This window comes from Oncorhynchus keta, chromosome 36 (assembly GCF_023373465.1).
Source record: "Oncorhynchus keta strain PuntledgeMale-10-30-2019 chromosome 36, Oket_V2, whole genome shotgun sequence".
NCBI classification, from domain to species: domain Eukaryota; kingdom Metazoa; phylum Chordata; class Actinopteri; order Salmoniformes; family Salmonidae; genus Oncorhynchus; species Oncorhynchus keta.
Window position 1 is genome coordinate 12,944,785 of NC_068456.1, and position 27,128 is coordinate 12,971,912.

At 42.6% G+C, this 27,128-nt stretch overlaps 1 protein-coding gene across 17 annotated transcripts in view; it reads left to right on the top strand.

Annotated features, from left to right (window-relative positions):
- The window catches only part of birc6 (baculoviral IAP repeat containing 6), a 147,542-nt gene extending 122,089 nt beyond the window's left edge, over positions 1–25,453 (top strand). For all 17 annotated transcript variants that reach the window (XM_035754228.2, XM_035754236.2, XM_035754241.2 and 14 more), the window contains 5 exons: positions 4,874–5,035; positions 5,686–5,763; positions 13,179–13,367; positions 23,687–23,821; positions 24,535–25,453. In XM_035754228.2, the coding sequence (XP_035610121.1) occupies positions 4,874–5,035; positions 5,686–5,763; positions 13,179–13,367; positions 23,687–23,821; positions 24,535–24,708 (738 nt within the window). In that variant the 3' untranslated portion in view covers positions 24,709–25,453. The remainder of the gene's footprint in view (positions 1–4,873; positions 5,036–5,685; positions 5,764–13,178; positions 13,368–23,686; positions 23,822–24,534) is intronic.
- The last annotated feature ends 1,675 nt before the right edge of the window (positions 25,454–27,128 follow it).

Below are 27,128 nucleotides of genomic sequence, written 5' to 3' on the forward strand. Positions count from 1 at the left end.
TGTTAAAAACACACCTTGTTTCTACCTCACTGTTTGTTTCTACCTACCTCACCTGCACCAGTGATTTTTGTTTTGTTTTTTTGTTCTTGTTGCTTTTCTAAATGCACGCTGCCTGCTTCTCTCGGCCTCTACCCCTTTCCTCCTCCATCAGCTTGCCGCTCTCTGCAGCACTCAGCCTGGCAGCGTCGCCAGCTCTACCCCCTCCTCCCCTCCCCATTCACCTCTTCATCTCAAAACAGCCACTGGGAAAGCTAGCCTGCCTGACATTTCACTCAAAGACACCTTGTTTGTTGTTGCAAAAACACAGGCCTCTCTTCAGGATCCCTACTTCCTCCTTGGTCTAGAAACCATATCTCTCTGAGCCTGGCCCCCATAGAAACTCTGAATCCTGGGGGTTTTGTTTTTAAAAGGTAGAGCCAAATGCACTTGAAACAAGGTCTCGGTGCAGTGGGTTTCAGATCAGATTAGCCCTCCGCTGTCAGGGCTTCCTGCGAGCAGCTAATGTGGAAAATCACAGCCCCCCATTCGGGCACGCCATCCTTGAGCCTGAATACCTGTGACTCTGTAATAACCCGCTGCTCTGGCGAAGGTCCCCTCTCATCAGCGCGTTTGAGCAGAGAATAGAGCAAGGGGAGGAGGAGCGGGCTTCCTCCTCAGATAGGTTTTCCCCTGCATCGATCAGACAGAGCCTCTGATTCAGACGAAGGCTCTTTAGTTCCCGTTCACTGAAAGCACAAGGGTATTCCTGCAGAATTACCAAGATCCCTTTACTATTTCTTATTTGATCATATTGATGATCTTCCCAAGGTTGTGTATAAGGGCAGAGAATTGCGAGGGACCTCAGGATACAATATCATGACACTTGGTGCCGATACGATATGTATTGCGATTCAATATTGTTATTTGGTGTTCCAAACATATTGCTCACTATGTCCGCTGCAGAGAGATGAGAGAGCATAAGAAAAAGGAATTTAGTCAGTCAGGGAAATAAGTGCTTAAAACATGTTGGCTCACTATTCAAAAAGATGGAGAACTAGCTGGTTTTGGTGTAGATAAGGCCGACGAGGGCTAGCGAACGCTTCCCTACAGTATAAAAAAAATGAATTAATTGGATTTCTATAATAGCCATGAGCTATTCGTCAGGAAAAATACTATCCTTTTGTTACCTCTAGTGGTAATGGGTGTGTGGTTGAAGAAAAACGTTATTGACGTGAATTGTCATTAATAGTGCTGTTGCGGTCACAAAATTGTCAGCCGGTGATTGTCAAGCAAATACACTACCGTTCAAAAGTTTGGGGTCATGTAGAAATGTCCTTGTTTTGAAAGAAAAGCAAATGTTTTGGTCCATTTTAAAATAACATCAAATTGATCAGAAATACAGTTATAGACATTATTAATGTTGTAAATTACTATTGTAGCTGGAAACGGCAGATTTAAAAAATATATATTTAAAAAATTAATTAAAATAATGAATTATCTATGTAGGCGTACAGATGCCCATTATCAGCAACCATCACTCCTGTGTTCCAATGGCACGCTGTGTTAGCTAATCCAAGTTTATCATTTTAAAAGGCTAATTGAACATTAGAAAAACCCCTTTGCAATTTTGGTAGCACAGCTGAAAACTGTTCAGATTAAAGAAGCAATGAAAGTGGCCTTTTTTTAGACTAGTTGAGTATCTGGAGCATCAGCGGGTTCGATTACAGGCTCAAAATGGTCAGAAACAAAGAACTTTCTTCTGAAACTCGTCAGTCTATTCTTGTTCTGAGAAATTTAAGGCTGTTCCATGTGAGAAATTGTACTCTCGTACAGCGCTGTGTACTACTCCCTTCACAGAACAGCGAAAACTGGCTCTAACCAGAATAGAAAGAGGAGTGGGAGGCACCGGTACACAACTGAGCAAGAGGACAAGTACATTAGTGTCTAGTTTGAGAAAAAGATGCCTCACAAGTCCTCAACTGGCAGCTTCATTAAATAGTACCCGCAAAACACCAGGCTCAACGTCAACAGTGAAGAGGCAACTCCGGGATGCTAGCCTTCTAGGCAGAGTTCCTCTGTCCAGTGTCTGTGTTCTTTTGCCCATCTAAATATTTTCTTTTTATTGACCAGTCTGAGATATGGCTTTTTCTCTACAACTCTGCCTAGAAGGCCAGCATCCCGGAGTTGCCTATTCACTGTTGACGTTGAGCCTGGTGTTTTGCGGGTACTATTTAATGAAGCTGCCAATTGAGCTCTTGAAACGTTTTTACGCAATATGTCTGACGCAACAGATAAGAACGTTTAGCTTAAAATGTTGATAAACTATTAGGCTATTTCTTCACGTAAGCGCCACAATGTGCACATGCTAGCACAATTATCAAAATTTACCACAAATGCAATTATCCATGTAATGCTTTTATTATTAAGGTGCATTTTTATGGTGAAAATGAACTTCCCGAAACATTAAACTCACGCGCTGCTTATGTATGCTAGTTATGCTCTACACCCCATGGGCCTATGGGCTCTACACCCCATGGGCCTACATGAGGTGTGCGGAAAAAGTCGCAAAAAACAGGTGTGCGGAAAAAGTCGCAAAGAACAAGGCATTTTCTTATTCACAAGTGATAGTCTAATATTGTGACCCATCAGACTATTCTTTATTTAATCTTGCCTTTACATATACAAAATAATATATGTGTGAAATTTGTTTTGATTTAGAAACCGGGGCAACGGCAAAAAATACATTTAAAAATTACACTTACAGTTGAAGTCGAAGTTTACATACACTTAGGTTGGAGTCATTAAAACTCGTTTTTCAACCACTCCACAAATTTCTTGTTCACAAACTATAGTTTTGGCAAGTCGGTTAGGACATCTACTTTGCGCATGACAAGTAATTATTCCAACAATTGTTTACAGACAGATTATTTCACTTATAATTAACTGAATCTCAATTCCAATGGGTCAGAAGTTTGCATATACTAAGTTGACTGTGCCTTTAAACAGCTTGGAAAATTCCAGACTATTATGTTATGGCTTTAGAAGCTTCTGATAGGCTAATTGACATAATTTGAGTCAATTGGAGGTGTACGTGTGGATGTATTTCAAGGCCTACCTTCAAATTCAGTGCCTCTTTGCTTGACATCATGGGGAAATCAAAAGAAACCAGCCAAGCCCTCAGGAAAAAAATTGTAGACCTCCACAAGTTCATCCTTGGGAGCAATTTCCAAATTCCTGAAGGTACCACGTTCATCTGTACAAACAATAGTACGCAAGTATAAACACCATGGGACCACGTAGCTGTCATACCTCTCAGGAAGGAGACGCGTTCTGTCTCCTAGAGATGAACGTACTTTGGTGCGAAAAGTGCAACTCAATCCCAGAACAACAGCAAAGGACCTTGTGAAGATGCTGGAGGAAACGGGTACACAAGTATCGATATCCACAGTAAAACAAGTCCTATATCGAAACAACCTGAAAGGCCTCTCAGCAAGGAAGACGCCACTGTTCCAAAACTGCTATTAAAAAAAGCCAGACTACAGTTTGCAACTGCACATGGGGACAAAGATCGAACTATTTGGAGAAATGTCCTCTGGTCTGATGAAACAAAAATATAACTTTTTGGCCATAATGACCATTGTTATGTTTGGAGGAAAAAGGGGGGATGCTTGCAAGCCGAAGAACACCATCCCAACCGTGATGCACGGGGGTGGCATCATGTTGTGGGGATGCTTTGCTGCAGGAGGGACTGGTGCACTTTACAAAATAGATGGCATCATGAGGATGGAAAATTGTGGATATATTGAAGAAACATCTCAAGACATCAGTCAGGAAGTTAAAGCTTGGTCCCAAATGGGTTTTCCAAATGGACAAGGATCCCAAGCATACTTCCACATTTGTGGCAAAATGGCTGAAGGACAACAAAGTCAAGGTATTGGAGAGGCCATCACAAAGCCCTGACCTCAATCCTATAGAAAATTTGTGGGCAGAACTGAAAAAGCGTGTGTGAGCAAGGAGGCCTACAAACCTGACTCAGTTACACCAGCTCTGTCAGGAGGAATGGGACAAAATTCACCCAACTTATTGATGGAAGCTTGTGGAAGGCTACCCAAAACATTTGACCCAAGTTAAACAAGTTAAAGGCAATGCTACCAAATACTAATTGAGTGTATGTAAACTTCTGACCCACTGGGAATGTGATGAAAGAAATAAAAGCTGAAAGAAATAATTATCTCTACTATTATTCTGACATTTCACATTCTTAAAATGAAGTGGTGATCCCAACTGACCTAAGACAGGGAATATTTACTAGGATTAAATGTCAGGAATTGTGAAAAACTGAGTTTAAATGTATTTGGCTAAGGTGTATGTAAACTTCTGACTTCAACTGTAAATAGCGAATGGCAGACTATTTTCCTCTATGGTTTATTTTCCTATCTGCCAGGTTAGGCTATAATCCTGTTATAAAGAGCAGCATTGTGTTTAATATAAGGAAAATGTATCAATTAATATAGTTGGCCGAGCCTATAGAATGCTTATGGGATCCTCCTTTTTAATAGAGGGCATCTGGTTTCTCACGCAATTGCATAGCCGATAGAAATGTTGTGCAACATGAGCTCATGGGCTCTCATTAAGTGTTTGGTTAGATATTCGTTTGGTTAGATATATTACATTTGGTGTGATTTAGAGGGGCAATACAGTGCTGAGTACCAGGCAGTTAGCACATTTGGTAGGCTACTAATGACCTGCGTCAGAGCTTGGAGAAGATTAATTACCGTGGCTAAACTGTCATGTGGAATTGACTGCCTTCATGACTCGTGACTGCCGGTGTGGCGTTAATACGGTCACAACAGCCCTGGTCATTAATTAACCCCTTGTGGTCTGTGTGCTGCAGGTTCTCATCACGGGCCCGGCGGACACACCGTACGCTAACGGCTGCTTTGAGTTTGACGTGTACTTCCCCCAGGACTACCCCAATTCCCCACCCCTAGTCAACCTAGAGACCACTGGTGGACACAGCGTGCGCTTTAACCCAAACCTCTACAATGACGGAAAGGTGAGTCCCATATACTTACTCGGGGTTAAGGGGTTGGTGAGGAGTTGGGTCAACTGCCTAGCTTTTAATCAAAAGGGTAAATATTGGGTCTGTGGTACATTTTAGTGTAACATTTTCCAATCCCTTCATATTTTTGCTTTCCACAAAAAAAAATATGTTGAATTTGAATCTATATCATCACCAGTCTGCCCAGAGTGATCCCTCTGTGGTACCATCAACCTGTTAATTCTCATAGCTTGGAGTGGAGGAGAGAGAGAGGAGGCTTGACTAGAGTAGCCTTTCCTCAAGACTAGTTTATTTCTGGTGTCTCTCTCTTCCCCTGGTGAAAAGCAGTAAAGGTGCTGGAGCCTGCCACATCTGCTCCTCCTCATTAGGAAGGCTTTGACGGGGAACATCTATTTTCATAATGGAAGGAGACAGCTGCTATAAGAATTACTGTGGGCTTTCTACAGCAGAGATACCACTGGTGGGGAGGCCAGGGAAAATGGCCTCAGCTCTCCCTCTGCTAAACAATGGAGGGAAGGAGGGAAGGAAGGAAGGAAGGAGGGAAGGAAGGAAAGAGGGATGGCTGGGTAGGAGGGCCTGTGGATGTTTACCTGATACTGATCATTCTGTTAACTTTAGTTGTTGATCTGTTCTGTCTTCTCCAGGTGTGTTTAAGTATCCTCAACACCTGGCACGGGAGACCGGAGGAGAAATGGAACCCTCAGACCTCTAGCTTTTTACAGGTGAGATAGAAATCCGCTGGACTATACCGCCACCACCCTTTCATGGGTCAGTTATTTATTTCTTTATTTATGCTGTGAAAACCAGCACCAATCTCATACGTCATTGGGGATGGTTGATCATCAGCCTGTCTCTATTTGACAACAGGGGGTGTGTCAATAGGTAGCTGTTTTGACAGATGCAATGAAAGATCCTCAGTACTATAAACCCGTTAATATGGTTTATGTTGTGTGTTGAAAGATTTGGACACTAATCGCCTAACTTGGAATGCAGTGGCTGTACAGTAGCATGCTATACATGACGCCAGAGCTCAAGGTCTCTGCTTCACAGCACAGTATTGGTTTAGACCCCTCAAACTCAACTCTGGACCTCAAAGCCAGTTCCACTGCGTTTTTTCATTTCCCCCCTCTAATCAGGGACTGATTTGGACCTTGGACACCAGACGGGTGCAATTAATTATCAGGTAGAGCAGAACCATCAGGCTCTGGATCTCATAGGGTAAGAATTGAATAACCCTGGTTTAGACTGACAGCGGTTCTGAACTTGAGCAACGCACAAGACAAGAAGTTGCCCCTATCCCTCCCACTAATTGGGCAACTTTTGCAAATGTTTTGTTGTCTGAGTGAGGGAAATGCTGTTAATGAAGAGAATTCAAGGTAATTTGAAAGATGAGACATTGAGGATTATAATAAATACTGCTTTGATGTCATACAAGCAAGCCAAACACTTGAGTCCAAATGTGCACTTCAAATTTCCATATCATAAAGCTCATGTAATATAGTGTCTGTGTTTGATCACAATGCTTGAAGATTTACAAGATGACATGCTGTCGGTCATAGCCTGGGTTTTTCTGAACAGAATGAGCCTATGTTTGTCGTATGGTGAAGAAATTTGTCGGAGAACACTCATCTGAATGCTCTCGTGACCAAAATTATAACACTAAGATTGTATTTTATAACTTATACTGAACAAAAATATAAACGCAACATGTAAAGTGTTGGGCCCATGTTTTCATGAGCTGAAAGGTTCCATACACACAAAGATTGTGCACAAATTTTGAGCAACAAATTTGTTTTCATCCCTGTTGGTGAGCATTTCTCCTTTGCCAAGATAATCCATTCACCTGACAGGTGTGGCATATCAAGAAACTGATTAAACAGCACGCTCATCACACATTTGTGCCCTGTGGTGGGGACAATAAAAGGCCACCCTAAAATGTGCTGTTTTGTCACACAACACAATGCCACAGATGTCTCAAGTTTTGAGGGACTATGCATTTGGCATGCTGACTGCAGGAATGTCCACCAGAGCTGTTGCCAGAGGATTGAATGTTAATTTCACTACCATAACATCGTTTTCGAAAATGTGTCAGTATGTCCAACCACAGACCATGTGTAACCACGCCAGCCAAGGACCTCCACATCCGGCTTCTTCACCGACGGGATCGTTTGAGACCAACCACACAGACAGGTGTGGGTTTGCACAACCAAAGAATTTCTGTACAAACTGTCAAACTCTCTCAGGGAAAATCATCTGCTTCCTCACCGTCCTCACCAGGGTCTTGACCTGACTGCAGTTCGGCTTCGTAACCTACTTCAGTGGGCAAATGCTCACCTTCAATGGCCACTGGCACGCTGGAGAAGTGTGCTTTTCCCGTTTTCAACTGTACCGGGGCCGATGGCAGACAGAGGGTGTATGGCGTCATGTGGGGCAAGAAGTTCGCTGATGTCAAAGTTGTGCCATTCGTCCGCTGCCATCACCTCATGTTTCAGCATAATACATAGCCCCATGTCGCAAGGATCTGAACACAATTCCTGGAAGCTGAAAATCTCCCAGTTTTTCATACTCACCAGACATGTCACCCATTGATCATGTTTGGGATGCTCTGGATCGAAGTGTACCACAGCGTGTTCCAGTTCTCGCCAGTATTGTTTATGCATTTTTGAAATGCGTAAACAACAGGAATTGTGATTGCAGGGATGTGTTACAAACAAAGCAACTACAACTCTGCTTGCTGTAGTTCCTCAACAGCACAGCTAGGATAGATCATAGAATAGTACCTCATGGTTGAAGAGTCATAAAAGTACATTGAAATTATGTAGGAACTGTGCACACTTTGGGGAGGTGTGTGGCCAATTGGAGACACCCGTTATACCTCTCACTCAAACACTTGTCATTTTTTGCACCTACCCCAAATTTCCCATGAATATTCTGAAGTTACTGAATGTGTCCAGAGTTTAAAAAAGAAAAAAAGAAAATATATATATATATATATATATATTTTTTTTTTTTCAGTTAAACAACAAATGCTGCAAAAAGTACAGTAAATGTAAAATGCACATAAAATCAACAGTAATGTTTGGATTCAGTCTTGTCAGATTATATTTAGTTTCACATTTTATTATAATAATTTTCCCATTTTCAAAAGGTTTCTTTTTCATTTCTACCATGGTTCTGCATATGCTTTTCATTTTTCTAGACCCATTTTTCTATCCCTATCCAAATAGGCAATCCCCTCTTGACACCCACCACTTTAAGATGGGCTGTATAGAGGGGTATTAACACCATCGTTTGTCATTGACAGTCTCAACTTTGTTTGTGTTGTACTGGTAGAGGCCTTGATGCAAATCTCAAATAGCTCCGTATTTAGTGCACGACTTTTGACCTGAGTAGTGCACTATATATGAAATGGGGTCACATGCTAGTCTTAAGTAGTATACTATACTGTATATTGAATATGGTATCGGTCAAGCCATATCCCTGGTGTCTGAAGGCATTGTGGCCAGAAGTTTGTCCTTGCGAGTCCATCCATCAAACATGTCATCCACTGTGCATACGTGAGAGTCATTTTTCTGTATGTATTGATTCAGGAACAAGTCAAAGAGAGTCCTTGGAAATGGCTCCCTTTTTTTATTCTCTCATTTGCAGGATTGGTGAGTTCGAAATCGAGATAGAGACGTCTCCATTGATTATCATTGTAGTTAGTGTCTGCCAGATCGATAATGGAATTAGGAGGCTGAATGGGGGAGTGTTGGAATCAAGTCAAAATCAGCCGACATCTAGATCCGGTGAGCAGGTTGTGGAGGGCACAGGTGGGAGAGTTCAGAGAGTCGAAAGGAAAAGGTCGCCAGGGTCAGAGTTGGTAGACGTTGGCCCTTTGCACTCATCCAGTATCTGTCTTCATCCTCACTAATGGTTGAGGTAATCATCATCTGTTGTTAGGCTGACATCTACTTGACCGTCAAGGCCAAATGGTTGGAGCACCTTTTGTGTTGTCCAGCTTGGGCTGGCAGACGGGAAGGCAGCCGCCCAGACAGAGTGGCTCTGTGGGTAATATATACTGGGCAGAGTGATGGAGAGAGCCGTTTACCCAGTCTCCTTGAGACGACCCGGGGCATTAATTGAATCGTTACAAAGATATATTGAAGGATTTCTTTTTTTTACAGAGTGAAAAATTATGCTTTTGTCTTGACGCTCTCTTAAATACCTTTCAAACATTTTTCCGTCAACTTTAGTATCCCGCCAAGTCTTTTCCACCTTTTCTTTATATCTGAATTACATTGTCCCGCCACCCACCACCTGCCAACCCCTCTTTTACGCTACTGCTACTCTCTGTTCATCATATATGCATAGTCACATTAACCATGTCTACATGTTCATACTACCTCAATCAGCCCGACTAACCGGTGCCTGTATATAGCCTCGCTACTGTTATTTTTCACTGTCTTTTTACTGTTTTATTTCTTTACATACCTGTTGTTCACCTAATACCTTTTTTGCACTGTTGGTTAGAGCCTGTAAGTAAGCATTTCACTGTAAGGTCTACCTCTTGTATTTGGTGCACGTGACAAACTTTGATTTGTGTTTCTTTAAGCTGTTTTCTAATGTGCTCTTTCGTCAGAACACTCAATTCAGAGGAGATAGACAACTACACAGCGAACAATCACTTCAAACTGAAGCTGGAAAGACAGCAAACTAGCTGCATTTCATTTGATTTGAAAGGTGTTTCCGGTATCAAAGCTTAAGCTTTTATTTCCCGCAAACATACGTAGTGTTGATTGTGGTGAAGCTCTGCCTATGGCTTAGTATGAAATCTAGCCTTAATGCGGAGGCGGCATTGGCACGCACTACACTCCATACCTTTTGATGGTTGCTAAGCAGCGCCCATTACTACTATCCCCTGGCAGTTCTTAACTTTACAAGGCATGTCACTTCACCCAGCTCTTCGCATAGCCCACCACATGCATTGTTTTCTTAACCACAAGTGGATAGATCCATAAAGAATTACTGTGGGAATAAATCAAATAAAATGCTTTTTGTCACATGCTTCGCAGACAGCAAGTGAAGACTAAACTGTGAAATGTTGGGTCATTTTCCAACAATGCAGAGTTAAAAATGAGCTGAATGGTAATAGTGACACAAGAAATAAATACACAGTGAATAACGAGTAAAAAATAACATGGCTATATACCGTGCCTTCAGGAAGTATTCATACTAGAGGTCGACCGATTAATCAGCATAGCCGATTTAATTAGGGCCGTTTTCATAACATTCGGTAATTGGCATTTTTGGCCGCCGATTACATTGCAATCCACGAGGAAATTGCATGGCAGGCTAACCACCTTATATGCAAGTGCAGCGTCAAAAGGACCTAGTAGGTTGCAAGGAGCCATGGTAAGTTGCTAGCTAGCATTTACATTAATCTTATAAAAAACAATCAATCTTCACATCATCAGTACACATGGTTGATGATATTACTAGGTTAACTAGCTTGTCATGCGCTGCATATAATCAACGTGGTGCCTGTTAGTTTATCATTGAATCACTGCCTGCTTCAACTTTGCCTAACAGGTGATTTAACAAAAGCGAACTGCCAAAAAAAAGCACAATCTTTGCACAAATATACCTAACCATAAACATCAATGCCTTTCTTAAAATCAATTCACAGAAGTATATTTTTTTTAAACCTGCTTATTTCGTAAAGAGATTCATGCTAGCAGGCAATATTAACTAGGGAAATGGTCACTTCTCTTGCGTTCAGTGCAAGCAGAGTCAGGGTATATGCGACACTTTGGGCCATACATAATTATGACATAACATTGAAGGTTGTGCAATGTAAAATAAATATTTTGACTTAGGGTTGCCACCCGTTAGATAAAATAAGTTTTGTTTTTAGAAATGATAGTTTCCGGATTTGACCATATTAATGACCTACGGCTCGTATTTCTGTGTGTTATTATGTTATAATTAAGTCTAGGATTTGATAGAGCAGTCTGACTGAGCAGTGGTAGGCAGCAGCAGGCTCGTAAGCATTCATTCAAACGGCACTTGACTGCGTTTGCCAGCAGCTCTTAGCAATGCTTGAAGTACAGCGCTGTTTATGACTTCAAGCCCATCAACTCACGAGATTAGGCTGGAAATACTAAAGTGCCTATAAGAACAGCCAATAGTCAAAGGTCTATGAAATACAAATGGTGTAGAGGGAAATAGTCAACACGTCACTATTCCTATAGTAACTACATCCTAAAACTTTTGAACTGGGAATATTGAACCACCAGCTTTCATATATGTTCTGAGCCAGGAATTTAAACGTTAGCTTTTTTGTATTTAAACCAAATTGTACATGTTTCATTATATATTTGAGACTAAATATATTTTATGTATTATATTAAGTTGAAATATAAGTGTTCATTCAGTATTGTTGTAATTGTCATTATGATAAGAGCGTCTGCTAAATGACTTAAATGTAAATGTATAAATATATATATACAAATCGTCAGATGAATCAGTGCCTCCAATCGGTATCGAAAAATCTTCATCGATCGACCTCTAATTCATACCCCTTGACGTATTCAACATTTTGTTGTTACAGCCTGAATTCAATATGGGGGTGGAAGCTGTTCAGGGTCCTGTTGGTTCCAGACTCGGTGCATTGGTACCGCTTGCCGAATGAGGCATCAAGTCGTTACTAACTAAAACTCCCAGTCATCCAATTGTTATAATACATTTAAAGCAATATCCTACCAGCACTGTGGTCAATTTCAGACAAGTGTGGAGACTCGTCTTGATAAATCAATGAATGTCCGATTTTTCTTTTAAACCGAGTCTCCATTTGGATATTGGTTAGAATACAATTAGGCTGTGGAAATACTAGCTGAGGTGAGTGCTGCTCATGATCTTCTTGTCTAGTTGGCACATTGATTAAGGCTGATCAGAACATTGTGTCAGCATGTTATGTAGCTTAACAAATGGATGATTTTGTTCTTCAGTCGCTTAGTAGCGTAGGCCTACAGTCTTAATTAATCAATGTGATTTCCTTCTGTATATTTGGTTTTCTGGCTGGGCAAATAAGTAGAGGTGGTATATCTCATCTATACATTTTTCTATCCGGTGTAGTTCTATTATTTTTTTGCTTGATCGTGTGTATGCAACTTCAAAAGCCTGCAGAGGTTGTGAAATATGAACACGACACACATGCTTTTGAAAATATACATTGCTATTATTTTATTGGTATCATGATGAAGATACTCTCAATGTAAGACCCTACGCCTGCTCCCTAACAAAGCAGAGTGGGGATAGGAAAGCGATCAAACATGAATCAAAAAATAATGGTCTTGCCTTGGGCTCAGTTTCAAAAATATTGCTTTTATGACAACGGTTCCACAGGTTGCCGTGTCGCAAGTTGTGTGGGGAAAATATTATTTGTATTTGTTATTTCTTAGCCAGCTATAAAATATGTTGTCGGTTTATTTCACAAAATATTCTGGGCCTATTGATTTCATGTGCGTGGTGCAGACATGTCGCCTGTAGGCTGCGCAGACCAGCAACACAATTCAACTCAAAATATGCCATTATATTCATTTGAAAATGCATTTTATTATTTTATGTTTCTTAGGACCTGCCTATTACAAATTAATAATTGATGTCTTTGTGATGCTCTACAGTCAATGGATTGAATAAAATAGACATCCAGACTTATCAGCCCACATCTAGTCCCACTCCAAAACGTGCTGTTGTGCACGGGAGATATAGAAAGCTCATCCCGGCAAGGATGTGGTAAAAAGACTGAATGAATTGAGTTCTAAAAAACATTTCCTGATTTATTTTACAGGCAACATACCGTGAAGGCTGTCTGTAAAGTGACCCCCATGCTTTTTTGCTGTGATGCTCATTGTAGGCTCTGCAATGTTCTCACCTCTCCCACTGCTTCGGTCTCCTCTTTATCTTGTATCTCTTGCTCTCCCTTCGGCTCTCCCCACACCCTCTTCAGTTACCTCCCAACAAGTTCTGGCTATATGTGTATTTCCTAATTATCAAATACATTAATCTCTCTTTCTCGCTCTCTTTGTTGCTCTCTTTGTCGTTTTCTTTCTCAATTTCAATTCTTTCTCTCGCTCTGTCCCTCTCTCTCCTCCAGGTGCTGGTATCAGTGCAGTCTCTGATCCTGGTGTCGGAGCCCTACTTCAACGAGCCGGGTTACGAGCGTTCACGCGGAACCCCCAGCGGCACACAGAGCTCCCGCGAGTATGACGGAAACATCCGGCAGGCCTCCGTCAAGTGGGCCATGCTTGAGCAGATGCGCAATGCCTCGCCTTGCTTCAAAGAGGTGAGCCCCCCCCACCCTGCTATCAGGCTATCCTGCAGTACCTCACCCTTTCAAACATAGTTAGGTTACCCTGCATGCTCTTTGAAAGGGGTAAGAGTATTACATAACCCGGTGCCTCCCTCCTGTTACTGTTATCCCTCTCCTGACACCTCAACCAGACCCACGTCAGTGTATAATAATGCCTCAATTCTATTGTAGTAGCATTCTCTGTCATGGATTACCATAACACTCAGCATGCTCCTTTATTACAGTAGCTACCAGCCTCTGCTTAATAAAAACGGTCTGATACAGGCCCAAAGTCCTTCACTGTCCTTTATTACAACAGTGGCAGATAATAAATTCAATGTTGATTAATTCCAAGGTAGATAATATCGGCCCCGTATTTGATTTCCTCCTGTCCTTGACACCGGCTGCGCAGGCTGATAGCGCAGTAGATGCAGTCAGTCACCAACTCGGCCTAGAGAGGTGGAGCGAGGGAGAGGATGGGGGAGGGGAAGATGAAGAGAGGGTAGAGGGAAAGAAAGTGAAGCAGAGGGAGATTGGGAGGTGGTAGAAGAGGTGTTTCTAATGATTTCCTCCAGGCAGGGGAGGCTTGTGTCAGCACCACATACGTGGCCCCTGTGTGGGTGCTGCTCTCTGATGGAGGGAACTTAAGGCACCACAGCCAGATACACGGCTCTAGTTAGGCTTCTAACATGTGCTGTGTCAAATCACTCACACCGCGAGCAGATAGAACTCAGCACCTGACATTCCACTCACTCTCTTGTTTCTCTTCTCTTCTCCTCTGTCACATTGTATCTCATTGGAGCTTCATGACACAGCAAGAAATAACTTCTTATTAATGGCATTGTCATTGGCTTTGCTCTGTCGTTCGCCCCTGTGTGCATGTGCACACACAGCCAACATCGATTTAAAATATTGGATTCTGGGAATGTGGACCTGGATGAGAACACAGAATGAAATTAAGATCCCAGGTGCTTGCTGCTCTGCCAAGCATCTTGGCTTTGCCAAAACAATAATGTATTTTCCGATCGCTCTCAACCTGCAATCAGAAGAGAGGACAGGACGTCTGTCTGTGGGCCTCAACCTGAGCCTCTGGACCAATGTTTTCCTTTAGCCAGACATTATTTACCAGGCCGTCAGACATGGTGATTTGCCCTGTGAGCAGACCAGACTGGGGAGACAGAGTAGGGATGTGGACCTTTGGAGAGCACTGCCATGTCCTCTATCTCTCATTTGTATAGCGAAACAGGGAGGAAGGCCAGTTGACACTAAAACTGCTGGGCTTTGAAGGACCCCCCCTTCAAGCTAATGAGCAGTCATTTTGCCTGCAACATTCTAATAGTGTAATTTCATATATGCTATTGCAAAAATTATAATTTGGTTGTGTTAATGACGATCTAAGGTAACATTAGAATACTCACCTTCCAAGTGGTGCCAAGGTGCTTGCTGTGTCACTAGAGATCCTGGTTCGAGTCCAGGCACTGTCACGACCGGGAGACCCATGGGGCGGCGCACAATTGTCCCAGCGTCGTCCCGTTTAGTGGAGGGTTTTGCCGGCAATGATGTTCTTCTCCCATCGTGCACTAGCGACTCCTGTGGCGTGCCGGGAGCAATGCAAATGGACACGGTCGCCAGGTGCACGGTATTTCCGGGTTAAGCGGCATTGTGTCAAGAAGCAGTGCGACTTGGCTGGGTTGTGTTTCGGAAGACTCACAGCTCTCGACCTTCGGCCTCTCCCGAGTTCATACGCAATCCCGTGACATGTTTTCTCCAAAGAAAAGTATGAATGACGTTTCCGGCTCATCAACAGACAGATCCCAGGCAGTGTCTCCTTACTTTGTGTGCGCCTTAGCCACTGTATAGTCCCTGAAAGCTGTAGTATGTCCATACAGAGCATTCAGAAAGTATTTAGGCCCCTTCACTTTTTCCACATTTTGTTCGTTACAGCCTTATTCTGAAATTGAATAAATCGTTTTTCCCTTATCAATCTACACACAATGAGCAAAAACAGTATTCAGACCCTTTACTCAGCACTTTGTTAAAGCACCTTTGGCAGTGATTGCTGCCATTCTTCTCTGCAGATCGTCTCAATCTCTGTCAGGCTGGATGGGAGCGTTGCTGCATTGTCTTGGCTGTGTGCTTAGGGTCGTTGTTCTTTTGGAAGGTGAACCTTCACCCTAGACTGAAGTCCTGAGCGCTCTGGAGCAGGTTTTCATCAAGGATCTCGCTATACTTTGCTCCGTTCATCTTTTCCTCAATTGACTAGTCTCCCAGTCCCTGCGGCTGAAAAACGTCCCCACAGCATGATGCTGCCACCGTGCTTCACCATACGGATGGTGCCAGGTTTACTCCAGACGTGACGCTTGGCATTCATGCCAAAGACTTCAATCTTGGTTTCGTCAGACCAGAGAATCGTGTTTCTCATGGCCTGAGAGTCCATGTGGCCAGGTGCACGGTGTTTCCTCCGACACATTGGCTGGCTTCCGGGTTGTGTATCGTCTCTCCCGAGCCCGTATGGGAGTTGTAGCGATGAGACAAGATAATAGCTACTAAAACAATTGGATACCACGAAATTGGGGAGAAAAAGGGGTAAAAATGTTTTTTAAATAAATACAACAATCACTTCAAACTGAAGCTGGAAAGACAGCCTACTAGCTGCATTTCATTTTGTTTGACCTGTTTTTCTTTTGACAAATTTGTATTTATCCATAAATTGTGCTGATTCCTGATTTTGTCTGGCTGAGAAGAAATGTCTGTCTTATCCTGACAAGTTCATCCTCAATGGGACAGTGGAGATCAAATTTTACTTTTGAAACAATGTTGTAAATGTCGGAGAGACACAGCAAGGTTTATACAAATGATTTTCAACAGCAGATATGTGACCCGTTTCAGGAAACTAGGCATATGTCGCGCGTCACTACTTCACAGGAGAGCCATTTGAACTAAACTTTGTTTTTTAATTTAAAGAAAAATGTTTGTCACAAATGCCTTCTGGAACATGTGAACTTTCATGTGCCTTAATAACAAACTTGTATGCCATCTGTAAGTATGAATAAAATTGTTAAATTACAAGCCAAGTTGGTTTAGCCACAGAAAAAGACAGCAACCTTCCCGCTAGCCATGTCTGTCTGCACATATGCTGCTTTTAGCTCCTTAGCAACTTTGCAGGATTTTGCCCTGCCTAATATACATAGACCTGGAATCACTGGTCACTTTAATAATGGAACACTCTTTGCTTTAATGTTTACATACGGCTTTACTCATTTCATATGTATATACTGTATTATAGTCAATGCCACTCCTAATATTTATATATTTCTTAATTAAATCATTTTACTTTTTAGATTTGTGTGTATTGTTGTGATATGTTAGATTTTGCTGCGCTGTTGGAGCTAGAAACACAAGCATTTCACTACACCCGCAATAACATCTGCTAAATATGTGTATATGACCAATCACATTAAATTCCATTTTTTTTATTTGATTTAATTGGCTGAGTGGGCTGGACATGCCGAGAGATGATTTCAGATTGCTCTGCCATGTAGCACGCTTCTGTCTGTAACATGAGCTGGTCAGTATTTGTAGGTACATCCTTTCTAACGTGGCTTTTTTGAAAGATATCACGTAGTACAACTGCGTGAGTATTGCTCTCCACTGAGTTTTGAAATCGGTGGAATTAGAGTATGATAGCCAAGGAGATTCTGGTGTTTGATTGCAAATATGCAGACTGAGTCTAAAAAAGAACACACAGAAGGTAGCTAGTGACATGTCTAAAAAGACTCCACTATACAAGTAACCATTTCAATGGGGCGGCAGGGTAGCCTAGTGGCAGGGTAGCCTAGTGGTTAGAGCGTTGGACTAGTAACCGGAAGGTTGCAAGTTCAAATCCCCGAGCTGACAAGGTACAAATCTGTCGTTCTGCCCCTGAACAGGCAGTTAACCCACTGTTCCTAGGCCGTCATTGAAAATAAGAATTTGTTCTTTACATGACTTGCCTAGTTAAAGGTAAAAAAAAAAAAAAAAACATAGAAATAGAATGTTCATGATGTCACTGCGTCAACTGTCGATAGATGTAGCTGGTAAATTCGCTCTGGCTATCTACTCTGATATCAGAGCACTCTTGTCTGAGTGTGCAGAATAACTGACGGATTTACGAACGCTTACCACCCGTTGAATATGGCCAGTGTCAGTAAACGTTGGCAAAAAAGCTTAATTAGATTGTTCCCAGCAACACAGTTCACCAACGCTCTGAATAACATAAAAACAGCCGAACCAGTCCTGCTAGGGCGAGTAAAATGGTCAGTGAGAGCTGTTCTCTCATTTGTGTCTGGAAGTAGCTAGCTAACGTTAGCCAGTTAGCTTGCCGTTTTTAGGTCAGAAAGCTCAGATCAACACTACTCCTCGGCCAGAGCACACAGTGTGTGTTCTCTGAACACTCCAAATTTACGAATGGACAATCTGAAAACGCTCTTGAGTTTACGAACGCACAGTGCGCACTCTGAGCACGCTCTGTCTCTCCAGATAAGATTTATGAACACACCTGTAGTATAAACCATATTTTAGTCTTGAAATGTTTGTTTTTTTTCAAAGCAGAATTACTTTCCCATTGTTCCTCAGCTGTAGTGTATGATATACAATTTTGTAGCTCTGAGTCTCTACTTTTATCCAATGTAAAAATCACCATTTCAAATTTTTCTACATAAAACCGAATTGAGCCAGTCGGTAACAAATGCTAGTTTTAAAGAAAGGGGATATAATGTCTCGATGCTTTTTTACAGTGATGATTAAGTTCATAAATTGCCTGGTTGGGCTGAAGAGACCATGGATTGCGCAGTGAGATGGATCAGTAAATGGGCATTTCACTGTCATAGCCTTAGCCGGTGATAACTTGTGGAATAGACACCGACTGGAATGCGGTGTTAACCAATCAGCATCCAGGATTAGACCCACTCATTGTAAAAACTGAAAAATTATGGAGGCTTGTACGGGATCTATTTCGCCCCATGTGACCCCATCTCATAGATATAGAACCGTACCTGGAGAAGTCTTCCAGCGAAAAAGAGGATTACCTGGAGAAATGCATCAAACTAGAGGAAGACATTGGCATAGATTGCCTATTGCACAAACAGAAGAATCCGATGTACTGTATAGTTCATCAAAGACAAATGGTCTCCAATCCTTTGAGGAAGCGGTACTGTTGAAGTACATTGTGTGTGTGTGTGAGTGAGTTCAAGACAGACACCCAAACTGTCACGTCAGCTGCTCCCAGTAATATTCCATGCTATGTGGTAGAAGTGTGGCAGTGTCATTTTCGGGTCCCAGGGTGAAAATCGTCAGCTTTTGCATGGCAGCAGTCTCTGTAACAAAACCACAGGGATCTGACGTCAAAGCGGCTCAATGTGAAATGGGCCATTGGAGCCGGGAGCTGGAGAAAACGGCAGGTCTCTGCAATACTGCCTTAGTGACATCCTGAAATTCAATTAAGCTCGGAGATACTCCTACACGATCCTGCGCTGCCCCTTTCCCCATCTGAGCCCATCGCAGAGACAGAACAAAATACCAGCTGCAAACAGAATAGCTGCGGCACGCGCACACATACAGTAGTAATTGTCTCCGTTTTGACGATGCTGCGTGCTCAGCGCTGTCTCTTTCCACTCATGTAAACAGTGAAAGCTGTGACACTGTAGACATATTTATTTTTGGTGCCGGGTTATTGTGTGTGAGAATCCCACATTTCTATGCCCTATTTATAGTCAGAGATGGAGAATAAAAAGCTACCTTGAATAATGCAGCAGGAGATTGTCAGGTGGAATTAGGAACAACAGGTTGGCCGTTGAAAAATAGATCCTATTTTGTATGTGAGAGAGCGAGTCGGGGGGGGGTCCCATGCACGCAGCCTGCTGGAGTGTGAATAGGCCATTAGGGGAGGCTTTGCTGTGGCTGACATCTCAAACCCACCACTCCAAAGCGCTTTCCCTCAGGAGCTTAGCGAGACCGACACCACTGTCCTCTCTTCATAGGTTGGTCCACACAAGAATAGAGCTCATTATCAAAGGGCTTTCCCATAGAAATATAATTCTATATCTATGGGGTATTCACTTTTGTGACGATGGGGGAAGTTATGGAGTCCTTTATGAGACCAGCATGTTGTCTTGACCTCTGCCAGCCCTGACCGAGTCTACCATATACAGTGTGGTAGAATCACAATCCAAGCACCTCCCAGAGCAGATGGAACTAAGCTACCTTACGTGTTCATTTATCATGTAAACAAGAGGGGGATGCATCAGTGGATGGACCGCACACACAGTCCTGCTTGTACACCCTGTCAAGGAAATAAGTGATTGTGTTCAGCACACTCCATTACAGTGCATTATTTCTGGGTTTTAGCGAGACACCTCTGCCCAGTGGGACCTATCGAGGCTGGGGAGTTGACTCCTCTCTGAAGGACTTGCTAACCCAGCACAGCTTGGTTCAGAATATTGCAGGCTGCTGTATAGTCTCGCTGGAGGTTAAATAGGGCTCCTATGTTGGGTTTCGTGACAGAGAGGGAGAGAAAGCCAAGAGTGGAGGAGTGATGTGCCACAGCTGCCAGGATTTCCATGGCTATGCTGGCAAGGAAATTGATCATTCCCCTAACCTCATCTCCCCTTCCTTCCCATGGCCCAATTCCCTGGCAGTGACTGCTTGCCTCTGCAGTGTCAGTCAAAAGTGACGATGGGGGCTTTAGAATGTCACTGTTTAGTCACCGGATCTGAGTGACTGAGGAGGACCTCGTCTTAGGCAACATGCGGCGAGGGATTCTGCAGGAGTGCTACTGTTGAGCATCTCCTCGGCTCTGTCAGGAGAGGATGACGTGGTGTGCGGGCGAAGATTTGAGAATGCTGACATTAACCGTGTTGTTGAAGTCGGCGTGAAAAAAGCTGGGCTGTTTTTCCTGTCCCAGAGGCCATGCCATCTGCCCATTTGGGGAAGGAGGCCCTCGTTTATCTCTCCTCCCTTTGCCCACCCCACTCTCCCACCCCGGCCTCAGTCCCAGCTGTAGTCACACTCTCCCTCCCCCACTGATGCCAAGGCACTTGACTGCAGCTCCAAACTGATTTACCCCTCCAGAGATTTCTGTTGTCCATCTCTACTCCGTTTGAACAGTGGCAGTATTTACGGTGCTGTAGCATAGTAGACCTGAGCTGCCAGAGTCGGCAGAGGAGCAGACCAGGGGCTTAGCATGCAGCAGGCAGGCAGGCACGCTGTGTCAGAGGAGCCTCAGGATGAGAAAAAAATAATAATTCTCACCCTTGACCCCTTCGTGTGTGGAGCAAGCAGAAAAACATGGAAACACATGTCTACCCTCTGGCGTAATTAGTGGACGGCACCATTACCTAGAAGGTCACTTAGTTCATCTGTAAATAGAGTACACAATCAGCAGACCATGCCAGTGTGTGCATGTATGCGCATTTGTCTGTTTGTATTGTGTGTATCTCACATGGATTTGTTGGTGTTTTTGTGTGTTCAGTATGTGTCCAGCATACCATTTACAGGTCATTTGTCAAGACACCCTACTCTGATGGGTACACGTGTTCCATGTTCAGTGACTCTTGGATATGGACACAACGCTTCCATCCATGTGACCAATGTGTGTACTGAAATGCCAAAAGTCACATGTGCAATGCCCTTACAATACGAAACGCCCCTGGGGATTTAATCCTTTTGAATTGGTAAGCATTTCTAAATGGCTATGTTAAATGGAGGTCTACCACATAATGTCAGGCCTAGATCTGCCTCTGGGCTTTCGCTTGTAGTATGAGCCCTGTGCACACGTCACCACTGTGGCTCGATATTTTCACCGACCTCATCCCCACACTGGTTTTTTTTATTTACTTTTCTGCTCTTTTGCACACCAATATCTCTACCTGTACATGACCATCTGATCCTTTATCACTCCAGTGCTAATCTGCAAAATTGTAATTATTCGCCTACCTCCTCATGCCTTTTGCACACAATGTATATAGACACCCTTTTTTTTCCTACTGTGTTATTGACTTGTTAATTGTTTACTCCATGTGTAACTCTGTGTTGTCTGTTCACACTGCTATGCTTTATCTTGGCCAGGTCGCAGTTGCAAATGAGAACTTGTTCTCAACTAGCCTACCTGGTTAAATAAAGGTGAAATAAAAAAATTAAAAAATATGAAGTTAACTCTAATGAACTTATCCTCTGCTGCAGAGGTAACTCTGGGTCTTCCTTTCCTGTGGCGGTCCTCATGAGAGCCAGTTTCATCATAGCGCTTGATGGTTTTTGTAACTGTACATGAACAAATGTTCAAAGTTCTTGACATTTTCAGAATTGACTATATATAGAATTGATATATATATATATATAAGCTTGTGCATCCCTATCTATTTGAAACATCTCTGTATTTACCCACCAGATTCAGTAGCTTAAATAGCCCTTATTTCATGATGGTTTTTATTTTTGTTTGTTTTGATGACAACGATAGTTTTAGTTTGTGACGGTTTGTTAAGTATTTTATTTCAGTTTACTAAATCGTTTTTTCATGATTAGCTTTCATTTTAGTTTACTATAATAACATTGGCCGGGAGTAGAAGCACTTTGTTTGTAAACGGCTACGAGGGAGGTGACCGTACCGATCCCTCTCCCACGTTTACCCACCATTGTGACCTTGAAGGATTCACGGCAATCAGCTGGGGAGCATCGGAGAAATAATTTGAAGTAAATCAAGCAGGAGAGGAGAGAGGGAAGCAGAGCCCAGCCCCATTCTCCACATTGATCCTGGTACATAACAAACCAGCGGCCATGACAACTAATCCCCCAACAATAGTTGTGAAATGGAAAGTGAAGAGCAGTAGCATCCCGATTTTGTCTGCCACAGAGACTCATGCTGGGATGAGGGATGGAGGGGTCGGGGGGGTTGGTACTGAGGAGTGGTGTGTGTAGATTGACATCACTGACACATCACTCATCGCAGCATGTGTTGGGTAAGGGGGGGCTGAAGTGGCTGACTGGAGCGCAGAGCAAGGCTTGCTGTGACATCAGAGAGACCTGGTGATAAACACTCCCAGACCCACAGTGTGGAGTGTGAGAGACTTGACTGAGAAAGCAGGTTGCCAGCCAGCCCTGCTCCATTCAAATAGAGAGCTGCCTCCCAATAATTAAGACTACCTAGATCGCCACACAGTTCAATACTAGGCTACATCTAATCTATCTAATCTTGGTCTCAGTGGAGAGCCAATTCTGCCCCTCTGTTTTTTTCTGATTTGGTGGCTCATTTCTTTAGCAGGTGTAACAAATAGTCCTGTCAGTCATGCTTTGTTTTGACAGGATTGATTTACACATGTTTCTGGATCTGCTCGATCCTATAGTCATTTTATTGTGTTCCGTGTCTACCAGCAATCATCCTGTTATTTGATAATTCTCATTTAATCAGATTAATCTCTGGTAAACTCTTAGCAATCAGAATAGGCTGAAGACAGAGGTTGTTCTTGGTTGTGAGGCATCTTAAACGCACACACACACACGGAGTGTATTGATATTGGAGATCTGATAGCCCCTGGGTTTTTCCATTGCTAATGCTTTTTGCTTATGAATAATTTGAAGTTCCTTCTTGTACCCAGCCTCTCAGGCTCTGTGCAGACCTGGAGAACTCAGTCAAGGGTAACGTTGCATAGCACTCCTCACAACTTTTTCAATGGAGAAATGGTGCTTATATTTATTAAGTTAACGCTGCACTTCAAATCAGCCTGCCTGCCCAGATCCCTTTCCAGTCAGAGTGAAATAAGACCAGTCCTCATGCTGCTCCCTGTTGCAGAGGGAAACTTTCACAAGTGTCGGTGTGTTGCCTATTCAGAAATATGCCGAACAAAAATGTTTTATTAGTTTCAGTGTCATTGCACTCACCCTTTCCTTTGTCATTTACAGTGTGAACCGTGGGGTATTTCAAGGGATTTTATTTCCAAAGCTGACTGGCTCTCACTTCACCATTCCATAATCTGGGCCATTGGACAGCGGTTTAGTAATGTTACATTAGGATTATATTGAAGGCAGAACAAAGGGCAAATTTGATTGAATTATCCATGCATTATACTCATTGTCCTCCAATGTGTCATGGAAGCAACATTTACATTTCCCAGCATATGTTATCCATTCCATAGCCTATAACTAGGGCCCATACAGGAAAATGTGTACAGGAAAAACTCCTGGCCCTACTAAATGGCTGTAAACCAGAAATGAGTTTCAATAATGTTACTGCTGGTAAACGTGCTGCATGTTTATCTGAGACTCATAGCTGTTCTCATCCACAGGTGATCCACAAACACTTCTACCTGAAGCGGGTAGAGGTCATGGCACAGTGTGAGGAGTGGATCGCAGACATCCAGCAGTACAGCAGTGACAAGAGAGTAGGCCGCACCATGTCCCATCATGCTGCTGCATTGAAGGTAAACAAATGCACTCTTCAGCTACAGGAGAACCTTGAACCATATCAGAATGTGGTCCTTCACCACAGAAGGTAACACCTCATCCCCCTTTCACTTACGTTTACACACACAAGCACATACAGTTCTGGTTTGTGTTAATGAGGTCTGAATTGGTCTCTCAGGGCAACATCCCTGATGTTTATGCATGGTGGACAGGCTTGATTCATGCCACAGCCGGCTTCCCCCGCTGTGGCAACACCCAGTGCTGTTTTTAAAGCAGGGCCACAGAGTTCTTTGTAGTCCCATTATCTTCAGGGCTTTTTTTCTCTTGCTCCAGCAAATAGTTTCAGATTCTGAAATGATGGGTTGATCTTTAGTGCACGTTCTTGATTCCTTTCTCCTGGTATTTTTTTTTAAGGTGATGTGTGAGAAGTGGTCCCTTTTTTCATTACTTCAGTAGTGTCCAAGATACTCTGCTTTTGGCAGTGAAAGGTCAACTGGAATGGATTAATGTGAGCTCCAAGTGTATTTTAGATGACTTAAATGGTGGGTTTGAAGTTTGTATTGGTTTGGAAGATTGTTTAGTTCACAGGCTTTGTCATTATTGTTGGGAAGAGTATACATCTATTTCCTCATCAGAGCCCCTGTTTGTACTTGCCTCCTCACAGCATTTAGTAGCTCTGAACTGAGCCCTATGTGATAACTCTGTCCTCTTTCCCTCTTTCCCCATCCAGAGGCACACGGCCCAGCTACGAGAGGAACTGCTGAAGCTGCCCTGCCCTGAGGGCCTGGAGCCTGACGGGGAGGAGTTCTCAGACAAGAGTGCCGCCCTCGCCCCCCTGGCCAATCAGGACGCGGAGAAGCCGAGTGGCAGCCAAGACGGCACCTGCAGTGAGGGCCCACTATGAGTCCCGCCCCTCCTTGCTCCCCTCCACTCCTCCTCACAACTATTACTATTGTTATTAAATAGACTTTGACGGCTTCGAAGCACAAGCCACCATTTTGTCAATATTTGTATGTAAGAATCTAATTATGTAATGGCTGAATAAAGAGGACAAAAAAACTAGATGAGATTGAAACAGCTTACAAACCAACAAAAATAAGACAAAACTCCAAACTATGCTATGCCCTTAAGGAAACAGTCGACAAACAAATTACCTTTTTATTTTTACCTGTATAACAGTGTAAACTGTTCGTGCTTATTTTTTTTTTTTTTTCAATTGTGAAATAACCACTGATTGGTATGTTATTAAATTTGTTTATGTATACATAATGACAGAGGAAATCACTGAATATATAAGGGAACTAGCCTACCATTAGAGAATAATGTTTACTAAATGTTCATTTCAATTGTTTGGACTGTTAGTGCAAGGACAGTTGTCGCCAGGAATATATTGGTCGTTCTTTAAGTATACTATTTAAAAGAAAACATACACTTTCCTGAATTTGAGAAATCTTCTGGTTGCCCATTGACATCGCTTTTTTGATTTCTACAGGATCCTGTAAACTTCAATAAAGGCTGAAATATACATTCTTAATTGCAATGATTACTTGTTACCCTTTTTACAGGCTGTTTAAAAATGCTATGAGCAAGTTTTTTTTTGCCTCTAATTCCTCAATGCAAGTTTAATAAATGCAACCTGTTTTACTTTTCCCGGATATATACATTGATCTGATTGTAGATAAGAGTCTGAGTATGTAAGATGTTTGGGATATGTACCGGTATGTGAACGCTTCTGAATGTGTGATTTGTTTCGTATTCAACAATCCCACTAAGATACAAAGCTGCTATTTGCCTTTTATCTACATTGACATCATACCAAATACTTTGAAAAAGTGAATTCACTGATTACTTGACATTTCTACACTTTGATCGTTCCGCTGTGTCTGAAAAAGGTTGATTCCGGTGAAAGAAAAAGCACTTAATATTTTACTCTCTCCCGGTTCAGTCACATACTCCTTTTGGTAGGACATTAAATGGAGCTTGAAAATGTGGATTGATTGTGCAAATGCTTCTTTCTGCGTTGTTGAACACAACTTGGACTTGAACCTCTTAAGGAAAACATGGTACCAATCCACGTGGGAGCATAAGATGCTACTGTAAAGTGACTTGGAAGGCCCAGTGCTTATTACCAGTGCAGGGAAATGGGCCATCTATATGGGTAGAATATTAAACTGAAGTATCTAGATTTTTACATAATAATTAAATGTATTTGCTGGTGCAGTTTGTAGCCATCCGCAGCGAACTGTCAGTCCTCTGTGTTCTCCTATACTTACCATAAGATAAGCTTATATCGGCTTGTGCATTTCACTGTCGTGAAACGAAATTACCAAAGTCAACATCCAGCTTGATTCAGTGTGAATTGGTTGGCTGTATGTTGCCTTAGGTGTCTCCTAAGCAAATATACACAGAGTGGACATAACATTAAGAACAATGTCCTAGTATGTAGTTGCTCCTCCCCCTTTGTCCTCAGAACAGCCTCAATTAATTTGAGCATGTACTATGTGTCGAAAGCATTCCACAGGGATGCTGGCCCATGACTCCAATGCTTCCCACAGTTGTGTGAAGTTGGCTGGTTGTCCTGAGGGTAGTGGACCATTCTTGACACTCACAGGAAATGTGAAAAGCTCAGCAGCGTTGCGCCTGGCACCTACTTCCGTACTCAAAGGCACTTAAATATTTTGTCTTGCCCATTCACCCTCTGAATGGCACACATACACAATGTCTTAATTGTCTCCAGGCTTAGAAGTCGTTCTTTAAATGGTCTCATCCACAATGATTGTAGTGGATTTAACAAGTGACATCAAAAAGGGATCACCTGGTCAGTCTGACATGGAAAGAGCAGGTGTTCATAATGTTTTAGATACTTGGTCTGTATATCAGTGTATCTTCACAGTTCTATATGAAGACTAAGCAACATTGAGCCTCTGGAACCTTTTCCTGTTATCCCTTTCCCAGAAAGCTCTGCCTTTGGGAATGCCTTTTGTAGCTCTTGTACAGCAAGCTTGGATAAACAGGGATTATGGTGTAGAATAAAAGAGGACAGCACAGTGGATGCACTTCTGTGATTTAGCCCAACCACTATACATTATTCATCCTATGCTTTAAAACTCAGTGAAATAGGAGAAATAGCTACTGGAAAATGCATGGAGTAAAGCTGCATGGAGAATCTGAAATGGAATGCAATAAGCCTACAGGCTACACAGAGTACACGCAGCAGGGTTTGAGTCCATTGTTGGGAATCTGAACCCAAATCACACCAATACTAGACAGGTGAACAGAGTTCGATGCAGTTTGTTTTTCTACCAAATGTTTGATCACATGTAC